Below are 23,515 nucleotides of genomic sequence, written 5' to 3'. Positions count from 1 at the left end.
GGTCGATACCATACTCATCTTTTCAAAATGGTTTTTTTCTCTTATCAGGGGGGACCCTAGCTTCATTGATTTCCGTGCTAACACCGACTAGGTTTGTTAGCATATCAAAAGCCTGTGACCGTCTCAGTTCGCGTCGGCCATAATCAATAACATCCTTCCTCCTGGGCAGCCGGTAAACCTCTTTCGTGATTCCACCAACTGTTTCCTCCAGCACCGCAAAATGTCCACCAGGGGGTACCTTGTGGGCCAGGTTAAAAATCTCATCCCCATACCTCTCTTTCACCAACCCCCATTCCTCATCTGCGGGTACGGTACTTGGTCTCCTTTTCTTCCTCAGCACTTCCTCCTCCACACGATAGCCTACCAGTTCCCTTGTTAATTCTGTGTCAGAGAGAGCTGTCTCTGCCAAAACCATCTGCCCCTCGTCTCGCTCCTGCGCCTGCACAAATTCTTTCCTGGCTAATGCTAAGTCTGTCTCAGCTCCCTCACTACCTCTTGTTTCACTGCACTCCTTTTCACTTTCTACCCCCTTCTCGTACAAGGCTGGCAGAAACGTCTCAGCTAAATTTACTACCACAGTCCCGTGATGAACCTGAGTCCATGGGCGGGGCCTCAATGCTGGCAGGCTGACCTGTCAATCTCACCGCTGGGAACACGATTCCCCTGGCGATGTCATTACCGAGCAAGACTTCCACGCCTTCCATCGGTAATTCAGACCTCACTCCGATTGTGACTAGTCCAGAGACCAGGTTGCTTTGTAAGTGTATCTGGTGCAAAGGGACTGCTTCTGTCCCTTTTCCAAAGCCTTTGACCTTGACCTCCCCAGTCTGGGTCTCTGAGCTAACCTCTAATACACTCTTCAGTATTAGTGACTGACACGCTCCCGTGTCTCTCCAGATCCGCACTGGAACTGGTTTTAACCCCTCCTTCACTGACCCCAATCCGGCCGAGATAAACCTCTCGCGCCCTTCCTGAACTTTGGCAGACCTGTCCTTCCCTAGCAGTTCGTTTACCAGCTCGATACAGCTAGTCAAAATCGCCGTTTTTCCTTTTCCCGTCTCCTTCTTTGGGGCAAAGCACCTGGACGCAAAGTGTCCGACTTTCCCGCAATTATAACAGACGACCCCAGGAGACTTCCTACCAGACTGCTCCTGGTCTACCTTATCCTTCTCACTAGTCCCCGGCTTATTTTCTGACTTTTCTGGCGGACTCTCCCCGCCGTCCTGACTTGTAGTAACTTTTTCGAAATGGAGAAAGTACCGATCCACGTCGGTATCGTCAAATGGGGGAACCAGCCTAACCTCCTGGGTTGCCCGGAACCCTCCACCTTGGTTCGGCACGGGCCCCTGCTCTGCCCTTATCTTTAACTTCTCCAGCTTGAATTCCCTTTCCCTCTGTTTTTCCACTTGCTCCAGCTGTCTCTCTCTCTCTCTCTCCTGCTTTTCTAACTCTCTCTCTTTCTCCCGCCTTTCTAACTGCTTCTCTTCGTGTTCTAACTGCCGTACCCGGAACTCGTGCTCGAGTCTCAGTTTTTCAAGCTGTACCTGTACCGCGTCTCCGGCAGGTTTTTCAATAGACACCACCTCCAGCTCGCCTTGGGGAAACACACCTTTTGATACATAGTGCTCTACGATAGCTCTGTGTATCTCCTCTCTCCTCATTGTCGACTTCCCCTGAGCAAGATTCAACTGTTTGGCCACAGCTACCAATTCCGATTTCCTGGCATCCTCTAATGCCTCCAAGGTCGGCGCCTTTATAATTTCCTCAGCCTCCATTTCTGCTGTTTGTCTTTTCTTTCTTTCGGGAATTTTGACCCAATCAATTTACTCCGTCCCAAATTTAGCGTTCAAAATCGCGGACGAGAATCCCACTTATGTTACGTACCCTGTAACTGGGTTGCCAAACCAGCAGAAATGGATCACTCGGTTGGAGTCTGGATTACTAGAACTAAGAAAGTTTTATTAAAGAAACAAGTAACGGGGGGCGTCACGTGATGACGTGGGATTGAGACGTGTAGATTCAGCTCTCCTGCAACAAATCAGTAAAGCACCGTTTAAATAAAACAAAGTTGGTAAATATTTTTTGAAAACTATTTATAAACTTTGTAAGACTACTTTACGGTATGCCTCCTAAACCGCAACAAAATAAGTCTGCTGTTGCGAAGCAGCCGCGAGACGGGAAGAAAAAAGGGCCTACTGCAACGATGGAGCCTCGGACTCAGGTTGGATCTCCTTCGGTAGAACAGGGAGCAATGGCGGTGGCAGAGGTTGCTCCGAAGAAGACAACGGAATTGCGCATGCGCAAAGAAGAGCGCATATGCAAATCGACACAGCGCAAACTACAAGAACCGACACCCACTGCAATTGAAAATGACTCAGAGTCAGAACTGGATTCTGCAGAGAACACAGATGAAGAAGAGGAGGAAGAATTGGAAGCGAGTGGAAGTAAAGGAGATGATAGAGACATAAGAGAGGCTGTATTGCGATCAACGGCTGAATTAAGGAAAGTAAGAGAAGAGCTTAGAGACACGAAGAGATGCTATAATAAAGTTATGGAAAGACAGGACAAAATGGAAAAGAAGCTTCAGAAGATGGAAAGAGAAATGGGGCTTATGAATGATAGAGTGGAAAAAACAGAAAATGATTTGCTTGTCTGGAACTCGGAAAGAAACCGACTCTTGGAGAAAGTGGACATGTTGGAAAATTTCAGTAGACGTAATAATATAAAAATTGTTGGTCTTACAGAAGGTATGGAAGGAGAAAAGCCAATAGAATTTTTTCAAAGATGGATCCCGGATGTTTTGCAAATGGGAGAGGAGGCTCGATCAATTGAAATTGAGCGGACACATAGAGCTTTAAGACCAAAACCAAAAGATGACCAATATCCACGATTGATTTTAATAAAATTCTTAAGATTTCAAGACAAGGAAAGGATTCTACAGGCGGCTGATCGAGCTGCCAAAGATAGAAAAGGGCCATTGATAATTAAAGGGAATAGAGTTTTTTTCTACCCTGATATAAGTTACGAACTTTTGAAGAAAAGGAAGAAGTTTAATCCAGTGGAAAAAACCCTATGGGAGCATGGTTATCAATTTATACTGCGTTATCCTGCAACTTTGAAGATTTTTTTTGTCTGGTGGAGAAAAAAGATTTTTTGATGACTACCAGAAAGCAGAGCAGTTTGTGCAAGATTCTCTGAATATTCACCAGATACAAGAACAAACTCAGGAGAGCGAGATAGAATGAAGATGAAGATTGGGTTTAAGAATGGATTTGTTGGATTTTTGAAGCTGGATGAAAGTATAAATATAGTATTAATTATATGAGGGGGGTAAGAAAGGTTAATACTGGAGGAAATTAGCTGGGAATAATAATACTAATTTTGTTTATATAACTTTTTTTGTTGCGGGGGAGCTGGAAAAAGCACTGATCGATTGCTACGTTAATCATGTGTGCAAGCGTGGCTTTTGCCGCGACCCGTAAAATGGAGGGGGGTAGTGTTGTGCATCTTTTCATTCACAACATTAGTGGGGGGGTATTTTGTTTTTTCTTTTTTTTTCTATTTTTTTTTCTTTTTACCTGGAAGGTTGGGGGGGAACACATAGCATCATGGTGAAGTTTAAAGTGATTCCCCAAGGAACTATGAGAGTTGAGAAGATAAGTAATGTTTTAGATTGGAGTAACTTTGTTAAGAATAATGACTAATTTATTGAATTTTTTGAGTTTTAATGTTAATGGGCTTAATGGACCAGTGAAAAGAAAAAGAATCTTAACATATATTAAAAAGATGAAGATAGATTTAGCTTTTTTACAGGAAACGCACCTAACAGAAACAGAACATCAGAAACTAAAGAGAGATTGGGTGGGTAATGTTGTTGCGGCCTCATTTAATTCAAAAGCGAGGGGAGTAGCAATTTTGATCAATAAAACGTTACCAATTAGGATACAAAATATAATAACTGATTCTGCGGGGAGATGTGATTATACATTGTCAACTTTTTTCCGAACTATGGACTTTTATGAATATTTATGCACCAAATGAAAATGATGCAAAATTCATACAAGAAACTTTTTTGAATTTGGTGGATGCACATGAAAAAATATTAATTGGAGGCGACTTCAATTTTTGCTTAGACCCAGTCTTAGATAGATCAACCAAGGCTGTTATAAAATCGAAGGTAGTAAATCTAACTTTATCATTGATGAAAGATTTAAATTTGATTGATATATGGAGAAGAATCAATCCTAAAGAAAGAGACTATTCGTTCTATTCCCATAGACATAAAACTTATTCAAGGATAGATTTTTTTTCTATTATCAATGCATATTCAACACAGAGTGAAAAATATGGAATATAAAGCAAGAATATTATCAGATCATTCTCCTTTATTAATGACAATAATAATGGCTGATAAGGAAGAAGTGGCTTATAGATGGAGATTTAATTCAATATTATTAAAACGTCAAGATTTTTGTGATTTTATGAAAAAGCACATTCAATTTCTTTTGGATACAAATTTTCATTCAGTGGAGGATAAATTTATATTATGGGATGCGATGAAAGCATATCTTAGGGGACAGATGATAAGTTATACGTCTAAAATTAAGAAAGAATATATGGCAGAACTAGATCTATTGGAAAAAGAGATTACAAGAATAGAAAAAGAATCACAAAGATATATGTCAGAAGAAAAACGAAGACAACTTGTCAATAAGTTACAATATAATACACTTCAGACATATAGAACGGAAAAAGCAATTATAAGTACTAAACAAAGGTATTATGAGTTAGGTGAGAGCACATAAAATTCTTGCCTGGCAGTTGAAAACAGAACAAGCTTCCAAAACAATAAATGCAATTAGAAGGGCAAATAAAATATCTTATAAACCTCTTGAAATAAATGAATCCTTTAAAAATTTTTATTCTGAATTATATCAATCAGAATCTCAAAACGATGTTAATGAGATAGAAAGGTTTTTATCACAAGTTTCTCTTCCAAAATTGAATTTGGAAGAACAGAGGGGATTAGATATGCCTTTTATATTAAAAGAAGTTGAAGAAGCTTTAGGATCACTTCAAAGTAATAAATCTCCAGGAGAAGATGGTTTTCCACCTGAATTTTATAAAAAATTTAAAGATTTATTATTTCCTCTTTTTATGGAACTAATACGTCAAGCAGAAAAAATACATAAACTTCCAGAATCTTTTTCAACAGCGATTGTAATAGTATTGCCAAAAAAGGACAGAGATCCTATGAAACCAACATCATACAGGCCTATTTCTTTATTGAATACGGATTATAAAATAATAGCAAAAATTTTATCGAATAGATTATCTAAATATTTACCAAAATTAATACATATGGATCAAACAGGATTTATTAAAAATAGACAACTGGCAGATAATGTAACTCGGCTACTCAGTATAATTTATTTGGCACAAAAAAGGGATGAGAAGAGTATAGTAGTAGCTTTGGATGCAGAAAAAGCATTTGATAGATTAGAATGGGATTTTTTATTTGAAGTATTAGAAAAATATGGGTTAGGAACATCTTTTATAAATTGGATTAAAACTTTAAATTCTAACCCTAAAGCTAAAGTAGTGACAAACTCTCAAATTTCAACACCATTTCAGCTAAAAAGGTCAACTAGACAAGGTTGTCCACTATCACCTGCTCTATTTGTATTGGCGATAGAGCCATTAGCAGAACTAATTAGATTGGATCCAGATATTATGGGTTTTAGAGTTAACCAAGAGGAATATAAAATTAATCTTTTTGCCGATGATGTTTTGATTTATTTAACAAACCCACAACATTCGTTACATAAATTATCTTCTAGATTGGATGAATATGGGAAGGTATCAGGTTACAAAATAAACTGGGATAAAAGTGAAATTTTGTCTCTTACTAAAGGAGACTATAGTCAATGTCGATTAGTAACCCAATTTAGATGGCCGGTAAATGGTATAAAGTATTTAGGTATAAGACTTGATAGTGATGTAAAGAATTTATATAAATTTAATTATTTACCACTATTGAAAAAAATTCAACATCTTGACAAATGGATGATACTACCAATAACATTAGTAGGTAGAGTCAATGTTGTAAAAATGAATATATTTCCGAGATTACAGTATTTGTTTCAAACATTACCAATATAATTGCCACAGAAATTTTTTCAAGAGTTAAATAAATCTGTGAGCAAATTTCTTTGGAAAGGTAAAATGTCAAGAATATCATTGGAAAAACTGACATGTAAATTTAGGTTAGGAGGGTTACAACTTCCAAACTTTAAAAATTACTATAAAGCAAATCAACTTAGATTTATTGCATCTTTTTTCGATGATCAAAAACCAGCATGGATTAAAATAGAATTAGACAAGATAGGAGAAAATAAACCTGAAGATTTTATGTATAAATGGGAATCTAAATGGATACGGGAAAAGAAAGAATCTCCTATATTAACACACTTGATTGATCTATGGAATAAGATAAATGTTGATAAGGAAACACAGAAATCTCTATTAGCAAGGAGACCTTTGTTTCAAAACAGATTTATTCCTTTTACAATGGACAATCAACTTTTATATAATTGGTACCAAAAAGGGATTAAATTTATAGGAGATTGTTTTGAGCGAGGTATATTGATGTCATTTGAACAATTAAAGGATAAATATAAAATATCTAATAATACTTTCTTTTGCTACTTTCAGTTAAGGGCTTACTTAATAGGTAAGCTGGGTCAAACAATGTTTTTGCCAAAAGCTAATGAAATTGAAATTTTAATTCAAAAAGGGAAAATTAAAAAATTTATTTCTTGTATGTATAATTTGATTCAAGAACAGACAATTAAACAAGGAACCCATAAGTCAAAGCAAAAATGGGAAACAGATCTGAATATTAATATTGATGAAATAAATTGGTCAAGACTTTGTCTGGACAGTATGACAAATACAATAAATGTTCGACTTAGATTAGTACAATATAATTTTTTACACCAATTATATATTACACCACAAAAAATAAATAGATTAAATTCAAATCTATCTGATAAATGTTTGCGGTGTAATCAAGAAATTGGTACTTTTTTTACATTCTACTTGGTCTTGTTTTAAAATTCAACCCTTTTGGATAAATTTAAGAGTCTTATTGGAACAAATTACTGGAATTCAACTTCCACATAACCCTGTATTATTTCTAACCGAAACTTAAATTGAATAAATATCAGAAAGAATTTATAAAAATTACATTGGCAGTAGCTAAGAAGACTGTAGCAGTTACTTGGAAATCTGATTTGTATTTAAGTATGGATCGTTGGAATAATGAAATGGCTAGTTCTATTCCACTTGAAAAAATTACTTATAATTTAAGAGATACTTATCTAACATTCTTGAATATTTGGCGCCCTTATTTACAAAAGATAGGATGTCATATTTAAGTGCTCCGACAAAGAATTTGGTTACTTGGGGAAAATAACTAATAATTATACCAAATTTATTTTGAATCCCATGGAGCATGTGGAAACCTTCCAATACCCAGGCGGCTCTTCTTTTTTTTTTCTCTTTCTTTCTTTTAGGTAGGACTATATATATGGGGGGGGAGGGTTAAGGGGAGGGGGGTGGGTAGATTTTATCTTTTCATGTATTCTTTTTGAAAACTCAATAAAAATTATATAAAAAAAAGAAACAAGCAACATAGTACTCTAATCAAAAGGATAATGAATGCAACAGTTCAGCAATGATAAACATACATGTACACAGAATTAAGATAACAGGATCAATCAAGCTCTATCGTTGTCTAGGGGTAAATGACCAGTTTCAAAGTGACACAAAGTTCAGTTCAGTTTGCAGTAATCGCTGCCGTGGCGATGGACAGTGGGGGGAAGGAGAGAGAGAGCAAAACGAATGAATATTCAAAGCTTCCACACAGACCTTCGCAGTCAGCTTTCGGGCGAGTTCTTTGTGATGTCATCTGAGGTGATCGACCGTGACCCCTCCGTTTCCAGATACGATCGTTTCCCTGCGGTGAACCTGGCACCCAGGCAAGGGTGGACACACACCAGGTTCCCGCCGATCGTGCTTTTCCACCTTGTGTGTTTATGGCCCAGTACTTCCCACCGACTTGTGAGAGACGCACCGCTTCCAGGGTCTTGTTACCTTGGGTGTCGTGTGTGTCCTGCCTTAGCGAACCTGTCCCTTTTTATCCCCCTGCTGGGTATCGCCTGTCCATCACTTCAAACAGTTCAGGGTTCAAAGGGGGAGCCGATCTTGACAGTTCTCCTTCCTTCATTAACATCTCCAAATGCTGCTCCATTGTTTTCCTTATCTCTCTCTCTCCTGAAGACAGGTGGCAGACCAACTGCTGATTCCACTGGTGCCAGCCCAGGACAGCTACATCTTTATCTATGTGTATTCTTGTCACAACTTTAAAAGAGACGAATGACTGAACACAAATCCTATTCTTCTCCTCCTGGTACACAACCTTCAACATACACCAAAGTTTAAAAAAAAACAAATACTCAGCTGGCATGGTAGTGTGAGGAAAAGTAACATTCATATTTCATACTGATGAAAAATTCATCTCAGATTTTGTAACAGCCAAAGATTATTTCCAATATTTTGCTTTCATTTCACATTCCCAGCACTTGCAGCACTTAGCTTTTATCACTTGAGATGAATGATCATTTCGGCAAGAATCCAGAGGATTCCCAGCTTTGGATTTGAAATATTAACCATTTCTTTCCACATATACAACCTGACCTGCTGAGTTTCCAGCATTCTGCTTTTAAATTAGAAAATGACAGCAGACCCTAGAATTATATTCCAACATGTACCATAAAGGTCGTTGGCTGCAGTTTACCATCCATGCAGGACTTGTACTGTATGAGTACAGGACAAGGAAGTGGGCAGGAAATATTGTTGACACTACAGAACCAGCAAACTACCTTTTCCAGAAGCTCCCTTCTGGAAAGCACTATTGGGCTACTAAAGCAAAAACTTCAAAGTTCAAAGTATGTACACTTTACACAACCTTGAGACTTGTCTTCTTGCAGGCAGCCACAAAGAAACACAGAACCCATTTTAAAAAAAGCTGTCAAACACACAATGTGTGAAAAAGAACAAAATTTGGCAAACAGAAAACAAATAACACAAAACACGAACCACAGAGTCCCCAGAAGTGAGCCTACAGCCATGGAGATGAGAGAAGGTGGTGCAGGAACCCAGTGGCTACAGGCCATAGCCACAGGGCCATTTCAGCACTGAGGTGAATGACAATAGTTGCAGGCCACAGCTGCAGTCAGTTCAGCACCGAAGTAAACCTCTGGGAGTAAAGAACTGAACAATGGTTTGTCCTTTGCCCTCAGCCTTGATCAAGTTACGCAAATAATCAAAGTAAACAAAAACACATGGAACATGAATTGCAGAGTCCACAGCTGCAGAGCCCGTTCAGTGCTGAGGTGTGTGAAGCCCATCTGATAGCTACAGGGCCAATAGCTGCTCTCAAACCTGGGGGCAAGGGACCCAAGACCCCTACACCTCCCACCCGATAGCAGTAGTGAGAAGAAAGGAGGACCAATCAAATACAGGCAGACAACGCTGAACATCTGCTTACTGCTCTTATTCTCGATGATTTAAATCTTGTTCAATGTTTTAAATGGGACAGAATAATGGAGATGGCTATGGGTTTGTCTTCCAGCATCAGGCGCCGACACAGTGTCCACCCCGACCGTACCTACACTCTTGGGAGTTTAGTTTGGTTGAATCCACCAGGAGACTGCAAAAGCGCTAGATTGTTTAGTCAGTTCAAAAGAACATGCTTAAAAGGGAAATTACAAACTGCAGTGATCACAGTTCAGAAATATATCTACAAGATTATCTAGCAGTTTTGTAAGCTGCTTTCAAAACATCACTGTTGGTCGCTGGCTCCATCTTAAAAGTTTCTTCCCTCCAGACTGTTTGTGATCAACATTCTAGTCATCCCATCCCCACCCTCTACCCCAGTCACTGCAACGTAAACACACTAAACTACTTTTTGATAATGCTGTTTACACTGAATACATGCTGGTATGAATGCACATTTTAATCCACATCCTACATAACTTGACGTTTATTTTCATCTTTGATTGTCGAAACTTTTTATTGCATGTAATGCCAATGCAACACAAATTAAATGTATATGCCAAATAAAGTTGATCCAAAATTAATAAGTACTGGCAGTTTAGAGTAGAGAAATAGAAAATTCCCTTCAGGAATCAGTCTACTATGATATAATCAAAGGTGATTGTCGTGCTTACTTACCTAAATCATTGTTTTTAGTTATGGCTGCTGCTGCTCTTGACCGTGGTCCTTGTTGCATAAACTGATACCCAAATTTCAAGATTGAGGTGTTTGTTTCCAACATTTCTGCTATTTCCATTTCAACCGTTGCACCTAGTTGCTGGCGCTGTGAGTAGAAAGACATCTGATAAAAGTTGTTCACTATGCCACTCCTCTACTGCTGTTATGTGATCATTTTAGGGTTCAAGTAATCTGACAGGAAGATTTAACAGAGAGGGAACTGAAGACTTGGAAATACATTTAAAGTACTTCAAACAAGGTATTGTACATTATTCATACACAAGTTAGCAATAGTTTTTCTATATTGTAACCATAGGACATTTTTTGATACATAAAACATTCAAACTCATTCAATTTCTATCTTAAAACTACAAAATTATGACAATGTACTGCATACCTTTGCAATTCCTCATACAATAAAATCTTGAAAGGGTTCACTGAGGAAGATGGTGATGCAAAGTTTATTTTTTGGCAGAAAGCATAATTAAAACCAAAATAAAGTTAAATGTGTACGAAATGTAACCAACGAAGGGTATTATTGTTTTGGCTTTAAAACAGATATTTTGGGCTACTTCAGTTAAGATCCAAGAGGAATCATGCAACACTGTTTTTACTTCAGTGTACTAAAGATGTGAAGCAGCTCACCTGATTATCAATCTTGATCTCCATTAAGGTTTCATTTTCTTTCAGTGCATCTATGATTGCCTGTATACCAGCACCAGTAATGAAGTTTGACTCAATATTTAAACTTCGTAGTGTTGTATTTACTTGGAGCATATCTGCTAAGGCCTTTCCAAAACAAAGTTTGATTAAGTGCCATAAAACAAAGTCTCAAAAATAAAGATTTCAATTCTAGTGCATAGGAAATACAGATCCCTTTGATTTAGGGATCAAGCATCAACCCAAGGTTTAGCATGCTCTTATTTGGATAACATACTTTATTTTCCAAGTAAAATGAGAAATTTCAGTTTCCCAAATAATACTCCATTTGCCAAACATTTGCCCAATTCAATCTGTATCTCTTCATAACATTCTTCATACATATTTGTATCATTAGCAAATTAAGCATCTATACAATCGACGCATTTATATACATTGGAAAAATGAAGCCCCAACAGATTCCTTTGGCACCCCTATTGTGTCTCACCAGTGAGAAAAGGCCCTCTATTCTGACCGTTTCCCATCAGCCAACCAAACTTATCCAAGTTATGCTAAAATGGTGCTTTCTATATTGTGAATATTCATGCTGCATTATGACCTTGGACACCATATTTTCCAGAAAGTCAAGTACTTCCATATTGACCAGGTCAATCTATACACAGCAGGCACCACTTGCTTAAAATGTCAAACTCCAGGCAAGCACATTTCTCATTTCACAAAAATCACATTGACTTTGCTTGATTGACTTGAATGTTTAAGTGTTCTGCTACAATATCTCTGATGGCTTCTGACATTTTCCCTGCAATACAGATAAAGCTCTTTCTTAATTCAATGCCCATCACTACAATAAACCTTCCCTGAACTGGCTCCTTCATCATGAATTACAAACTGTATGCATTAATTCAGATGCAGTCCAGCAGCAGCCTGCAAAGTTGCATCAAAAGTTACCAACTCTTGTAATCCACACATCTTGCAACAGAAAAAAAAAGTCCAAATAGTTTTCTTAATTCCTTTTTGCATCTGTGTGCCAATCCTTGGTTGTTTTTTTTGGGACCATGATTTTCAGTTCCCTTTTTATTGCAACATTCTGAAGTCCGACTCAAATGAATTCATTTGTACTATCCTTCCACTGGGCTCTTATTCCAACACCCAGTTTCCTGTTTGTATTCAACACTCAGTCTCAATAATTCAGACCAAGAGAATACTAATACTACACTGCAGTTTTCTTAAAAGAACCCACTATCTCTGGAGTGTCTAAGAAAAATTGTTGAAAACAGATCAACTGCTGATATTTTAGCGTAAAATATTCAACTAAAACCTTTTTAAAATTAGTACAGTTGCCTTAGTTTTGACCAGCTGTGGCTGTTAGCAGGGAAATAAAAAGTTGATAATACAGCATTGCTGAGTGTAGGCAACAATACAGTGCCAAGATTTTATATTGTCATCTAGATTTTCACATTAATCCACCATTATAATAAATACTTCTTGTGAATATGCAATTACACAAAAATAAAACTTACAAAAGCAATGGGATCATTACTCCGAGTAGCTGCCAAGCTAAACTTCTTCAGATGAGAATTTTTTTTCAAAGCTTCCGCAAAATCCTTTAACGTTGGAATTGGAATATTCTAGAGGACAAATTCAAATAATTGATGAGATTTACATTGTTTCTCTGACCTCACTGGTTGTTGTCAACAAGTCAGATTGATGGCCAACTGGCCCAGTTTCAAATACCTTAACTATATTTACCAGCTGTGCCCATGTTGAAAATCTGCCGAAAGCCCTAACAATTTATTTGGCCATGATGCAATCCATTAGGATGCTCTTCGCTGTGCATCTAGATACGTTTGTCAAAGTTTTTGATGACATGCCAAATCTACACAAACTTCTAAGAAAGTGGAGATTCTGTTGTGCTTTCTTTATGATGACATTGATGTGCTGGTTCCAGCACAGATCCCCTGATATGTAAATATCAAGGAATTTAAAGCTGCTGACTCTCTCCATCCCCGTCACAAGCATTGGCTCATGAACTTACAGTTGCTTCCTCCTGTAGTCAATAATCAGCTTTGCTTTTGCTGACACTGAGTGCTGTGGCCCCACAACCACATTTTCAGCATCTTCCCTAAATGCCAATACACCATCACCTTTGATTCAGCCAACAACGGTAATCTTATCGGCAAAGTTAAATATGACATTGGAGTGATATTTAACTATAGGTATAGAGTAGAGCAGGAAGCTAAGCTCACAGCCCCGTGCTGATGGTGAGTGTGGAGATGTTACCAATTGTACTGACTGGGAGGGACAGCAAGGAAACTGAGGATCCAGTTGCACAAGGAGGTACCAAGGCCAAAGTCTAGTGATGAATTGAGGGGATGATTGTGTTAAATACTGAATATGGAATTCCTCATAGCTTTTACAAGCCTCCGACTTAGCTGATGTTATGTTCTGGTTGGTGAAAAAGAACTGCCAGCCCTCTTTCCTTTCACCTAGTAATCTAGTAACTTTGACTGGCCAAACCACAAATACAAATGTTGAAAGAGCTGGCGTTTGAAACATCTTTTCCTCTTAGATAGTGAAGGTAAAAATAATTTTTTTTTTTGTTCACTGAATGAATTTAATAATTTACGTAGTACTGCAGTTTCAAGGCATCATGAGCTGCACCTGACATTGATCATTTCAGTACCTGAACATTGTACCTCTTGTGCAGGCAGGTAGCTGGGACAGCTACTTAAAACATTGAGAGTTCCTTCTGCTTTTGAACATTGCCTTAGTCCGATAGCAGTTTGTGGTGCCAAATGTGTTCCGGTGCTTTTTGTTTTAAAATATATCGCCATGTTGATTGAAAGGATGGGTTTGTAGGTTTGACAGGCTGAGCCAGCATTTAATGGCCTATCCCTTATGAAGATGGTGGTGCTGAGCTGACTTTTTGAACTGCTGTGGTTCTGGGGTCTCAATATATCCATGATGCTGTAGTGGGGGGGGGGGGGTGGGAGTTCCAGGAATCTTCCTGTCAGTGGCATTCTCAACTTTGGCGGGTAGAGGCTGTGGGGTTAGAATGCAACATCTGAGGAGCCTTGGTGAGTTGTTACAACGCATCCTGCAGCTGGTACAAATTGCTGCTCCCGTTCGCTGGTGCTGGAGTGAATGATTGTGGATGGATGTAAGTATGCCCCAAGCAGGCTGCTGCATCCCGTATGGTGTCAAGCTTCTTGAGTTTTGAAGCTGTACTCAACCAAAGGGGGAGGGGTATTGTGGGAAAGTACTTCACCACACTCCTGGCTTGAGCTTTGCAGATGGTGGAGAGGCTTTGGGTGAGTTAGGAGGCAACTGATTCTCTATTCCTGGAGCCACATTGTGTATATGACTACTCCAATTCAGTAACTAATCAATGTTAACCTCCTGGACAGAGAGTGGGGGATTCAGTGATGGTAATGCCATGGAATGTCAGTAAGTGACAGATTTTCTCTTGTTCAATGTAGTCAGTGACTAAGGGGCTGCACAGTAATAGAGCAGTCAGCGTAATACTTTACATCACCAGCGACCCAGGCTTATTTCCCACTGCTGTCTGTAAGGAGTATGTGTATTCTCCATGTGACTCTGTGGGTTTCCTTTGGATGCTCCAGTCTCCTCCCACATTCCAAAGGCATACAAGTTAGGGTTAATAAGTTGTTGGCATGCTATGTTGGTATCAGAACCATGGCGACACTTGTGGGCTGCCCTTGATGCAAGCATCACAGTTCAGTATGTGTTTCAATCTACATGACAAATAAAACTATCCGGACTTAAATCTATCTAGCACTTGTGCAGCATGTATATTACCTGCAATCTATCAGCCCAGGCCTGGATATTATCCAGGTCTTGCTGCAGCTGTTTCAATAGTTGAGACATTCAGCACCATTCATGACTGTGTAGTCAAAGATATTTCTGATCTAGCAAATGAAGGTCATTAATGACATTCATGAAGATGGTTGGGTCTAGAATACTACCATCAGGAAATCCTACAGAAGTGTCCTTCTACACTGAGTAATCATGAACCAGGTAGGTCAACAAGGACACCAGGAAATCTGCAGATGCTGGAAATTCAAACACCACACAAAGTTGCCGGTGAATGCAGCAGGCCAGGCAGCATCTCTAGGAAGAGGTACAGTCGACGTTTTGGGCCGAGACCCTTCGTCGATATTACTTCCCACTAAGGAGATAAATCTGATTTGAAATGCTTTGTTCTTCTAGAAATGACTTTTCATGTTGGAGCTAGATGCAAGGCTCAGTTCTAGAGTCTGGGATCAAACATACAGATGATGTTCTTGAAAGCCATCCAATCTTGAAGTTTGGAATATTGGTTTAGGAAAAGGCAGCAGCATTGACATGGTAGGTAAATTATTGCATTTGGAGGATTTTGCAAGGAGTGTTAAGACAGTTTTTCAAGTGTCTCAGTGTACCTATTGTAGTTGCATTTGTGTTCGAAGACATGTGGGTGGAGAAAAGGGCCACTTTTAGATCATGAGCTTATTGCAGAATTGAAGGTTCTGAAGAGACCCTGGTTTTTCCTACCATGAACACTATCCTTTAACATCTGCCAGACGATGCTGAAGATGTTCTACGAGTCTATGGTGGCCAGTGCTATCATGTTTGCTGTTGTGTGCTGGGGCAGCAGGCTGAGGGTGGCAGACACCAACAGAATCAACAAACTCATTCGTAAGGCCAGTGATGTTGAGGGGATGGAACTGGACTCTCTCACGGTGGTGTCTGAAAAGAGGATGCTGTCCAAGTTGCATGCCATCTTGGTCAATGTCTCCCATTCACTACATAATGTACTGGGTGGGCACAGGAGTACATTCAGCCAGAGACTCATTCCACCGAGATGCAGCACTGAGCATCATAGGAAGTCATTCCTGCCTGTGGTCATCAAACTTTACAACTCCTCCCTTGGAGGGTCAGACATCCTGAGCCAATAGGCTGGTCCTGGACTTATTTCATAATTTACTGGCATAATTTACATATTACTATTTAACTATTTATGGTTCTATTACTATTTATTACTTATGAAGCAACTGTAACGAAAACCAATTTCCCCGGGGATTAATAAAGTATGACTATGTCTAAAACTAGTTAATGAGAACGCCCATGAGATACAGCAATAAACAAAGTGAAATTTTAAAAAATTTCTAATCACAAAACATAGGTCCAAAAAGTGCATAGATAACTTGCGCATGGATACTTTATCTGGTCTTAACAACACTACAAAAGGTACAAAGCACTGAGATCCATTAACAATCAATGAGTGTCACGTAAGCTTAAATAAGCAAAAGGTTTGCATCAATCCGTGGAAGGAACACTTGGAAAAGCTCCTCAATCAAGGCACTGATTTGATGCCATACCAGTCCATTTGCTACAATCTCAGAGCTAACCCCTTGAAGCTGAAAAGGTTGTCATTTAGCTAGAAAGAACAAGAGCCTTGACTGCAGACAATATACAAAACATGGCAGAGGAGTACTTCTGTTAGGTTTCTAAAAGTACAGATGACAATTTAAATTAAATGGAAGTATTTTACCAGCCTATAGCTTAGAATAGCTTATAAATGTTATTGTAAATAGAGGATTTAAATACAAATGTATTTTTCAAATAAAAATACAATATTCAACACCACTGCCTCCTACCTTAATATTATTCAGATTAACCTCCACAAGTCCAGGATCATTGGCTCTTATTCGCTGTAAACTTTCTTCTACATTTGTCGGGTTGGGAGGTTCGTCCATAACAGGTTTGACCTTCTCACCTTTGACAACATCTGGAAGGAACCAATCAAAGGAAGTCAAATGCATCTGTCACCGATTATCCTGAGCTCTTTAAAATGTTCAAAGGTATTGCTTTATGCAAGGAAAATTACTCTTCCACAATGCATTTTAAGCATTGCAATCTGAATGAAGTATTGCTTCAGACAGCAATATGCAGGTATCAAGTCAATGCAAGATTGCAACTGAAGCTGGTTTATGGCTTACTTCAATGAAGTCAGTACTATTTTCACTTTGTGTGCAAAGTTGAAAACATCTTAAGTGAATTACTAAACAAAAGTTATTCTAGTAAACCAGACTATTCTCATGTGCAATAATAAAAAGTAAACAAAAATTGTAGATGCTGGAAATTATTCCAACAAAAAGTCATTGCCAGTCAGATCACACAAAAAAAAAATCAGTAGTTGCTGGAAATCAGAGTAATATTGGAGGAACTCAGCAGACCAGGCAGCATCTATGGAAAAAAAAAGTCCTGAGGAAGAGTCTCGGCCCAAAATGTTGACTGTTTACTCTTTTCCATAGATGCTGCCTGGCCTGCTGAGTTCCTCCAGCATTGTGTGTGTATTGTCAGTCAGATAACTGTTTCACTCTCCATGGAAGCCACTTGGCCTGCTCAATTGCTACAGCATTAAACAAAGTCCACAACAATAAACACCTCCAGTTTGGTTCAACTTCAGGTTAAGTGAAATACGAAAATAATAGAGCAATTTGGGAGAGTAATCAGAACTTAATGAAAATCTAGGTGGCACACAGGAAAATTTTCAATGTGCAGAACACCTGGTACAGGTGTTACAGTGACCAAACAGGTCATCCTGTAATAACAAGTGCTGCACAAAGTCAGTGAATTACTGACAGTTAAAAGCTTAGCAGTGATAGAATTGCTGTGAATTAAGAAATGTCAATCTATATTAACTATATACTAATGACTTGAATGGAGTGACCAAATATATAGCAGAATTTGCTAACGAAAAGATAGATGGGAAAGCAAACTACAAAAGACATGGAATTTCAAATTTAGACAGATTATTAAAGTCTGGCAAATGAGTTAAATACACTCTGGCAGGAAGAACAGAAAAGCAGAGTATGGCTTAGACTAGAAGACTGCAAAATCTGGGTAAAATCTGGATCTGACATTTCAGAGGTACAGCAAATTATTCAAAAGATAAATACAATGTGGGTCTTCATTGTAAGGAAGACTGAGTACAATGGAAGACTTTAAAGTGATCAGGTCTTTGGCAAGACTACATTTACCATCTTTAATTGCAGATATATACTATCATTCAAAGCAAATCAAAGACTCTTAGCATGCAGCTGAAGAACCGAACTGTCTATGCCTATACATTGGAAGTTTCGAAGAATGAAATTCAGTTTTGGGGTTGACAAAGGTAGATGCGGAGTGAATTTCCCTCATGGGGGAAAATGTAGAACCAAGAGGGCATAGCTTCAGAATAAGACTGAAATTAGTAATTTTCCTCTGAGGACTGTATCACTTAATATATATTGAAACCTGAGTTTGGTCTAATGACAGTCATCAGTTATGAGGAAACTAGGTAGGAAAGTAGAATAAGGCCAAGCTCAGATCTTCCATGGCTGGATTGAATGGTAGAATAGGTTCCAAAGGCTTTATGTCCCAATACTGCAGAAATGTCTGTTATATAAAAGAACAAATTTCTTTAATACATAATTAAATCAGCATGCTGTTTCAACATGAAGTCCATGGTTTCTTCAAGAAATATGGGACAAATCAATTGAGAAACAATTTTAGATATTATTGATGTTCTCCAACTTACTGTTCAAACCCTTGTTTCCACCAACTGAATCACAGTAATGTGTGTTGCTCAAATTGTGCATTCCGAGAATAGCTGGAATTGAGAAACACTGCATTAAAAAATTTTTGACAGGTTCGATAACCTTTCGAACATTTGCCTCAAGTCAATTTTAAAATAAGCGATAGAAGCTTAAAAAAAAGCATACTGAAACCAAATTAATTATTGTCAGTAACAAGTATAATACTAAAGTATGGAACAGATGGCTTACCTTCATTTAATTCATCATAATTTTGTATATCCAAGGTGCACAAAATATGGATTTCAAAATACAATTTGAAACAGAACACCCAAATGTAATTGGCTATCATTACTTTAAAGTAACAGGTTTCTAGAATTCACTCTTTGCTAGGAAGTCATTAGTAATGTGAAGTCACTGCTATGCAACAATGAAGTATTACATGATTGTAGTTTCAGTAATCAAGTTTCCAAAATGTGCATGGGGGAAAAGAAATCAAAAAGATAATACATTGACATCCTAAAATTTGATACAATTATGAACAGTTTAAACAGTTTGAATACAGACTACATTCTGAGACTTTAAATTATCAATGGATGTAATTCCTATTCTACTTCTGCGATATTACACATTATAGATTTTTGATTGAGCTGTTACCGCATGTCATTGATTTATCCTATTTACTCTACCACTTGGAACATAACTCATTTCTAAGAGAAGCATAGATGCTTCGTTCACATCTCTAGTTAGGGTCATTTTGTCTTGTTTCTGTCTGAATTCATCTCCCCAACTCTTGCCCACTAGAAATACTTGTAACTGTAGGATAGCTAGTAAGAATCTGGTAGGGATAAACATTCAAGTACTGTGGCACTGGATGCTGAGCAGTTAATACATATAACATTTCACTGAAGTTCATTGGAAAGGCTACATGATGACCACTTGTGCTACAATGCATTCAGTAATAGTGCACTCCATGTTGCTCAGTAATTAGTACAGACATCCAAGATTTAATGGAATACTAATTACCATTGAATTGAATGGCTTTTTCAGGCATTTCAGAAGGCACGAGTCAACCATAGTGATGGGCCATGAACCCCATAGGCCACAGTGAATAAATTTAACACATTTCTAGCACTAAATGCTGGTGGAACGCAGCAGGCCAGGCAGCATCAGGACGAAGGGTCTCGGCCCGAAACGTCGATTGTACTTCTTCCTATAGATCTGCCTGGCCTGCTGCGTTCCACCAGCACTTTGTGTGTGTTGCTTGAATTTCCAGCATCTGCAGATTTCCTCATGTTTACATTTCTAGTACTTCTGTGGACATTACTCATGAAGGGCTTTTTAATTGATTAGCCAAATTTAACAATTTAATTTCTGTAGCAGCCATGGCAGGATTTGAACACAAATCTCCTGATTGTTAGTTTAGGCATTATTATATTAACTTCAGCACTAAACGGATGATGTAATTTATGAAATACATTGCATCTCTGATAATCCTGCATCTGAATGATTGGCATGGCAACTGGTTTACCAGATGTGGTTATCCATACTCCCTCCAAACTCACTAGATTTTGTTTTCCAATGCACGCTTTAAACTCATCTGGCTCACTGAAAACTCCATAATACTGTAAAATATCTCAGAAGTTGGATAGGAATTACATCCATTGGTAATTTACAATTAGAACCAAACGAGATTGTGGATAAAACAGAATTTTTGTCTTACATAGTTCCCCCTCCATTGCCGACCAAGGACAAAAACAAAACCTAGCAATGTACTGAAGTTCACTCTAGATATGTTACCTGCAAGATCACAGAGCTCAGTATCTGATGCACTGGTCAAAGCTTCTTCCAGTTCTGGATCCAAAATTACTTTCTCTTCCACATGCTGCTCCACAGGTTTCTGCTTGGGCTTCCATAATTTCCCTGTAACAAATTATTTGTAAGTTATATTCCAACATTCCACCTATTTCATATTACCTTTTAGATGCATACAAGTATTTTGAAATTCAACTGAACACCAAGGTACAATTGCAATTCCAAATGCAGCAGAAATTCTGCACCAGGTCACTGAAAATATCCTGAAATGGCAACTGCAGAGCTGTACTTAGTTTAGCATAAATTTGGAGATTACTCATGCTTACAATATGCTATTACATTGTTTAAAGAGCTGAAACTGAGTGCAATGCATTTCATAAGACTCAGAAGTGCAGGTTTAGGAGACATCTTGGCTTGACTCAATATGCCAGCAATTCCACTTAGTTTAAAAACTCAGAACCAGGCTATTAATTGAAAACATTCTTCAGTAATGAATAATGCCTGTCTCAAAGCTGGCTATTTAAACAATTAGCAAACAAAATGAAGAATATTGCCGGGAAATAATAAATCTAACAAGCTGCAAAATGTAACAAAAGGGGATTAGCAATCTGTCAATTTGAGGATGATCACCATTGTGGCTTACTGACAGATCATGAGGTTCCATTATCTACAGATGCAAGTCCAACATTATGCATCCCTATTTGCTCTTATGTTGGTGCTGGTGGACCTCTATCCTGAACTCTTACAGTGCTTGATACAGGTACTTCCAATGTTGGATAGAGGGAAATCAAGGACCCAAAAATGGCAGTAGAAAAGACCAACTTTCTCTATCATATTATTAGCGAACCTGACAGTATTCCTTTGCCCTTCATGGCACAGGTATTAGAGATGCTTTATATTATTCTTATACCATAGAATGAAACATTTGCTACACTACATTCTATAAGAGAAAAATACAAAATTCAAGGAATTAAAAATCTTCATGCAGCAGATGGCTTGTCACATGGGCAGACTGGTGAAGGGTTGCTTCATTATTTGCACTTCATAAGTTTATTTACCTCTGGTTACAGGTTTCATGGTATGTTACTTAGAAGTGCAAAATCATTTACATGTACTTCAAACAAATTTAACGCGCTTTCCAAGTCTCAGTGTTTATTCTGACAGCCATGATTGATAGGTTTGCGCTCTTCAAAACTATCTTCTTAATAAGCAATACTCTTTCACTGTAACTACACAGCCAGCTAACTGTATAAACAAGTATCTCTTCATTTTTTTTTAACTGAACAATTTCTGCAACACATTAAATTACATTTGGTTGCAAGAGAATAAAAATGCAAAATCTTCAGTAAAAATTGGCATATTTTCCATCTGTAGCTTGATATTTTACCCAACTATCCCTTGATGCAGTAACTACAAAAATTGATACCAAATCATTTCCAGACGATAGACTTTAATACTAATGAGTAAACTCATGTTATCAAAAGAATAAATATCTAATTAATGCAATATCTAGATCAATTAATTCTACATCACATTCAAGAATTAGGTATAAATGCCCATTTGTCAAACAGTACAGTGATGTGGCAACTATAGATTTACAGCCGGCATCATTTACAACTTTCTAATGTAATACATGGATAGAAGCAATAAACTCGCCATTCTTCCCTCAACACTCATTTTAACATTTAAAAGATACACTGAAGAAAACCAAGCAACACACAAAGTTGCTGGTGAACACAGCAGGCCAGGCAGCATCTCTATGAAGAGGTACAGTCGACGCTTCGGGCCGAGACCCTTCGTCAAGACAGATGCTGCCTGGCCTGCTGCGTTCACCAGCAACTTTGATGTATGTTGCTTGAATTTCCAGCATTGGCAGAGTTCCTCATGTTTACTGAAGAAAACCAAATAGTTTTTTTCCCCCGTAGACCACACTGTCAATAAATGTAGCTTTATCAATCTCTGAAGCATTTTAACTAAATGGTTTTCTGGATAAAAGTGGTGCATTAGCATTGGAAGGGTCAGAGTATACACCAGACCACTTCCCCCTCCCCCCCACATGACCATGGTGAATGAGTATATTTAAAACAGTTTACTACTGTCAAGAAGTTCAAATTACTGATTTTGCAATTGCAAAACATGGTACAAATTGAACAGGCTCAAGTGGCTCAGTTAAAAAAGCAAAATCCATTAGCAGTTTTGGAGAACAAAACGCAGAGCAAAATCAGATTAAAATATACAAACAGGTTGTCTATTCAGTAACCTGATTAAAAAAACTACTTTTGAACCTGTGCTACTTGGCAATTGGTAAAGTTATACAATATACCAAGGCAGTAGAGTTTGATTACTGTGAAGTGTGCATCATTTGGATAAAGAATAGATTAATATTAGTTTGATCTTTAGTAAAGCAAAATATAAGCCAAATACTGGAGTCAATAAGCAACTTCAGCAGAAAGGTTGACTAGTTACCTGCCTGGTCTGCTTGCAAATGCTTGCGTGAATAATTCCAGTTTTTCAGATGCTCAGCACATTGAACAAACTTTTAGATCATGAACAAAAATTTTATACTCATTAGCAACTCAAAATAACCTGGATAAATAACCACTAAATCAAGTCAGCATCCATGATACAGGTTCTCAGACATCCTACCCTGCAAAAACTCATTTCAGGGAGGTATCACCGCCATTTCAGGGAGGTAGCACCCCGCCCCCCCCCCCGACCTCCAAGGGTGTATGTAATACTTTGATTAGTGATTTTATCTAATCTGTAAACCAAGTTGGGTATATGCAGCAAATGTGATATTAAAATATGTACTTATATCATGTTTATTCTATTACAACTTTAAGCAGGTCTACAGGGAGTTTGGCTTCATCATGTAGGACATCAATAGCGTAGCTCCTTAGCAGCTAGCCAGCTAGTTTAAATAACATTAGCTATGCTGTAATGACACCTGTTAAACTCACCTCAACATGTCTTTTACATTTTAACCCACCATGGGCAATAGAAAAGTTACTGTTGCAAACTGCAGCAAGCAACACTGTCATTATTTTTGAGGTCGACTATAAAGCCCGCCCACAGAGAAAACTGATAGGTCTATGTAGCAGGGGTCCCCAACATTTTTTGCACCG

General features: G+C 38.2%; 1 protein-coding gene across 4 annotated transcripts in view; it reads right to left on the bottom strand.

The window, feature by feature from the left end:
• The window catches only part of tmod2 (tropomodulin 2), a 78,755-nt gene that overhangs the window by 6,267 nt on the left and 48,973 nt on the right, over window positions 1-23,515 (bottom strand). For 3 of the 4 annotated variants that reach the window (XR_010020159.1, XM_063065979.1, XM_063065981.1), the window contains 6 exons: window positions 20,376-20,498; window positions 18,581-18,652; window positions 16,656-16,786; window positions 12,519-12,626; window positions 10,984-11,127; window positions 10,300-10,444 (listed from right to left, as the gene is read on the bottom strand). Coding sequence is in view for 3 of the 4 variants with exons in the window: in XM_063065979.1 (XP_062922049.1) it covers window positions 10,300-10,444; window positions 10,984-11,127; window positions 12,519-12,626; window positions 16,656-16,786; window positions 18,581-18,652; window positions 20,376-20,498 (723 nt within the window). In the remaining variant the exon portion in view is untranslated. Of the gene's footprint in view, window positions 1-10,299; window positions 10,445-10,983; window positions 11,128-12,518; window positions 12,627-16,655; window positions 16,787-18,580; window positions 18,653-20,375; window positions 20,501-23,515 lie in introns of all 4 variants that reach the window. The other variant, XM_063065982.1, reaches the window with a different exon arrangement.

The sequence above is a fragment of the Mobula hypostoma genome, chromosome 13, assembly GCF_963921235.1.
Source record: "Mobula hypostoma chromosome 13, sMobHyp1.1, whole genome shotgun sequence".
Classification (NCBI taxonomy): Eukaryota; Metazoa; Chordata; class Chondrichthyes; order Myliobatiformes; family Myliobatidae; genus Mobula; species Mobula hypostoma.
This window is presented reverse-complemented; position numbering and strand designations above follow the sequence as displayed.